The following is a 4,823-nucleotide window of genomic DNA, read 5'->3' on the forward strand; positions in this document are numbered from 1 at the left end:
TGGTTAGTAACATCTAAAACAGAACAAGAAGGATACAAAGGAAAAAAAACTTCCCCTAAATTGTAAAACCTTGTGAAGCAGCGTGTTTACAGAGACAATGTTGTTTTGTACTGTTTGTAATGACATTCTCTCAGGTCTCTGGGGCGTCACGCCATGGCCCGACGTTTTGCTATCATTTCTCTAGAGATTCTGAAATACCTGAAGATCTGCAGCTAAGCCTGCTGTCCTGGGATAATGTCACTTCTTGGATTTATGCTCTATGGATAAACGTCGATGGCATTCACGAATAGTGGATTCGGACATTTTCCCCGCTAATGGATGTGTGAAGTCGCTATTTCTTATCATTTCTTCAGTGGTCAGTGCAGGCAGGGGCTGTGGAGGCATTTCCCCCCTCACTATTTTAGGTATTCGTTGATTCATTAAGTACCTCGGATAGCTGTCACAAATCTGAAAATGTCATTTACAAAGTGAGTCATTCATGAAAAATCAGTGTACTTGTGTATTTCTGTTTGCCAAACACATGTCGAAAATATTAGGCAGACAGTCCTACGATATGTTCCACTCATTCTCTGTCCCATCCCAAGATGCCAGTGAGGCGTAACCAATAGGAGGCGTTCGAATCATAGAAGAGCCAATCAGCGAAAAGATTAGTTAAAAGAGAGAGATGGGGCTGACGCTCGATCCAATCCGCGGCATTCCCCAGCGCGAGGCTCCACCCCGCGAGCCGAGGCCCCGCCCCATTGGCTCGCTTGTATGGAGTTAGTGGAGGACGTGTTGTATGTTGTTAGTCTTGTGTATGTCGGACACCAGTGACCAGTTGTGTCGCCTGTGTTGGCCAGTGACCGCTCGGTGGCCAGTGTAGATGGAATGTGTAATTAGTGAGAGTAACACTTTGCAACATACACATCACTAAAGTGCGCTAGATCAGGCCTACAGGCGGTAGTGGACAATATCACCGTAGGGCTGGATCCTTCACACAAAACCATGTCTGCCTACACCCAATTCGGCTACACCTACCCAACGCCAGCTTCACAGGTAAGCCCGAGTACCACCTGAGGGGCACCTTAGGGGCTCTCAAGGGGTCCGGGGCCCCCTCACGACCCCTCAAGGCCCCGTGTGGCTCTGAGACTCACCGTAAAAATGCCGTCTTTTTATATGCTTTGCCGTGCGCATGTCGGTAATATGAATCAATAATTCATATTTTTCCCCGCCCCCTTGAGTCGAGACCGATGCCAGATTGGCACTGAGGCGCTGGCACAGGGAAAAGGACCTCTCAGACTCCCAATTAGCAGCGCGATCAACATCCTCGCCCCCAAATATATTACCGAACTCGAGCGCGGGATCGATGCAAGGAGGAGGAGGCGGTGGTGGCCGCCGTGGTGGTGGTGGAGTAGCGGGCCGCGCCACCACCTCATATTTGCTCCTTGTACTCGCTCTCTGTGTTCACATGAGGTGAGGGAGTGACACGCTGGTTTTCTCACGCCCCTGTAATATGTCCTGGTGTCACGCTCACGCCTCAATGCCTCTCTATCGGCCACACGGGCCGCCGCGACTCCGTAACAATGTCCACAAGTCGATTGATCGATTCACGTGCCGGATGAATGTACCTCGGAGTGTAAACAAAGTAAAAAGAAATGGGAGTAGACTCGCTGCGCCCATAGATCGCGACCACTCGAAGGGAGGCGAGGGAGACGAAGATCATCCTGAGTAGGTGCGCGAGGGGAACGCTGTAGAAGGTGTCCAGGGCTTTGTCGGGGCCCCGCCTGTTTATTGGTGTACCTGCCTTGCACTTGAATATGTTTCCATCCATCCCTTAACACCAAATACGGATTAGGAACATGATATGGAAGTTTAAATAAGTATTATAAAATATGACTTTGCTGTCATATTAAAGATCGATAAAGTATCTAAAATGCATCGCAGGGCTGATATGTATGCGTAAAGGGACAAGCGTTCTTGTCAGTAATACAAATAAGACAAGTAATGTTGGTGGTTATTTTAAAAATTAAATAACGATTCGAAACCATTGTGTTTCAAGAAATTTGCCATATTTTAAAAAAATTATTTGACATTTTATATGAAATATGTATAAATATATGATACTTAAAGCAAAACATGTTTAGTAAATATATATTTTTAAAATGTCCATTATAATATAATTTATGAGACAGTTTTTACCAAACATCTAAACATATATCAAATCAAATAGAAGAATAACTTTTGATAAATCTTTTGTATATTCAGAAATAAAACATGTCATGTCCAGTAACAAACATAAATTACATCTTGCGATATCATAATCAGTAATATCTCTACAGTCATAATGATTTCAAGGAATATTACAACGTACATTTCATTACGCCAGAGATTCATTATAGATCTAATCTGGTAAAATACGGGGAAACTCTATTATCATTAACAAAGAAATGTTAAGGAACACAAATGTTGATAAAGTTCTCTGTCACCCGAGGCAAGAGGGAGCACAAAAGATCAAGTGTCTCTCGACCCACGTAGCGAGCAGACTGGGTCTCGTGCCGCTGAAGGTGTGCAGTGTGTCCGGTCAAGCTCACATTTTTAATACTCATGTTCTCTTGTTACCGCTGTCAGCCAATCTCCCTGACTTCATTGATGCATTGTCAGTGATGTCAGACTTCACGCAAGCGCACCTGTGACACCCTCTACACAGGCGTACTGTTGCTAGACTGACACAAGCGCACTTCACCCGCACTCCACCTGTCTCATCTCCCTTTCCAATAAACAAACGCCGATGTATCAATAGATTTACACTATAACGCTAATGCCGCCCGATGACTGATTTGCCGGAGAAAGAATTGAACTTGTCCGTTCATTTAGATTAACATATATTTTTTTAGACCTCTCTCTATATATTTTAATGTCTGTAGTTTGCTCTAGCGATGCTCTCATGGGGACTTCGAAACAATAACACCTCATCCACATTGTTTGTTCGCACACAACACCAGCGGGGTAGGGAGGGAACGTGACCCGGGCAAGGTTTAGCAGAGTAAGCCGTGGTTGTCCTGAGGGAGTGAGCAGCCCGCGGCCCCAAACACTGGGACGTATTGGGATTAGGGATTAGGAACGAGATAGGGAAGCAGTGGCAAGGCTGAAAACCACTGATGGTGTGGGAGTGGTGGTGATAGCGCTGATGACAAGGGAGTGGTGATGGTAATGGCGGTAATTATGGAGTGATGATGATGGTGGTGGTAACACTAATGATTGAGGGAGATGATGGTGGTAGTAGGAAGGATAATAATGAAGGAGTGATGGTGATGATGGCCTCGAGAGGTGAAGGAGGGGACACTAATATGCAAGAGGTGGTGCTGGTGATATGGGCAATGTGTTGCTGCTCTTTATGAAGGCATGATAGTTACGATTAGAATTAAAGAGTAGGAATGAAGCTATTTTATTTCCGACCGAAATATTCATTATGGCAGGGAAGAAAAGGGTTATTATGATCGTCAAGTACTCACCAGCAGCGGCGTTTTCATAAATCTTTACCGGGAACAAGAGGCAGGCAGGGATAGAAGGGGTAGGGTAGGGTTCCTTGTGGCGGTGGAGGTAATTAAGACAGGGATATAATGGTATAACGGTATGGTTTAATGTAAAAGGTAGCGGCGAGGCGGTGAAATGCCAGGTAAAGATGGGCATAATTTGGGGATAACCTTTGTGTAATTGATATATTATGGAGGGTATCAGTACCAGCCGCCATTCCCGCTGAAGTGCCGCACTTAACGCGAGACAGGTATCAGTCGCTATTATCGCGCCGACGCTGTTCAAGATATGCTGTCAGATTTTGGGAGAGGGTTGATGTTATTTTTACGGCGTTTTTATTCGAATAACTACGACGCGAGTTTGTGGAATGTCACTCCTGCTTCTTCCGCGTATTAGCGATATTCATCAGACTTAATTCACCCGATACCTCTCTCTCCAAGCTGCGGAACACCGAGGAATCCACCAAGGCTAATTTCAGTTATACAAATCGCAGGAAGTGATTTAAGACACAGAAATACAAACGTGCACTTTTGAACGTGGATATCCATTGCTATGGCGTACAATATTCCCTTCCCAAATTACGTTTAAACTGACGAAACACAAAATCAGAGAGTTTTTTTTTCTCCTTGACATCGGGTCACCGCGACAGAGGTTCTGGCGGAGGTTAATACACGCGCACAAAAAAGGGATATTTCACTCGCTCGTTTTCATATTCATTTTACGGTTGTCTTCAGATGGAGAGAAAAAAGCTAAGGGAACACGGAAGATTTTCCATATATGAAAGAAATTACGAATTTGTATATTTTTTCCCGTCATTTTAGAAAGAAACACTCTGGAAAAGTTTCTAAGCGCTGAACAAAGAAAAAAGTACGCACACGCACAAGTATATACATATATGTATATATAAATACATACATACATATGTACATACATACATATATAAACATATCCACACACACACAACACACACACACACACACACACACACACACACACACACACACACACACACACACACACACACACACACACACACACACACACATCTATACATACAATATATATTTATGTCTATATATACACAAATATATAATATATGTATATATATAAATATTTATATATACACAATATATATTTATGTCTATATATACATATATATATAATATATGTATATATAAATATATATATAATATATGTATAATATATATAATATATATAATATATATAATTATATATGTAATATATATATTATATACATATATATATATATATATATATATAAATACACACATACATACATACATACATAC

General features: G+C 42.4%; 1 protein-coding gene across 2 annotated transcripts in view; it reads left to right on the top strand.

Annotated features, from left to right (window-relative positions):
• Window positions 1-806: 806 nt before the first annotated feature.
• The window catches only part of LOC125044559 (homeobox protein araucan-like), a 107,390-nt gene continuing 103,373 nt past the window's right edge, over window positions 807-4,823 (top strand). For both annotated transcript variants that reach the window (XM_047641267.1, XM_047641275.1), the window contains exon 1: window positions 807-1,035. In XM_047641267.1, coding sequence (XP_047497223.1) covers window positions 985-1,035 — 51 coding nt within the window. In that variant the 5' untranslated portion in view covers window positions 807-984. The remainder of the gene's footprint in view (window positions 1,036-4,823) is intronic.

The sequence above is a fragment of the Penaeus chinensis genome, chromosome 3 (assembly GCF_019202785.1).
Source record: "Penaeus chinensis breed Huanghai No. 1 chromosome 3, ASM1920278v2, whole genome shotgun sequence".
Classification (NCBI taxonomy): Eukaryota; Metazoa; Arthropoda; class Malacostraca; order Decapoda; family Penaeidae; genus Penaeus; species Penaeus chinensis.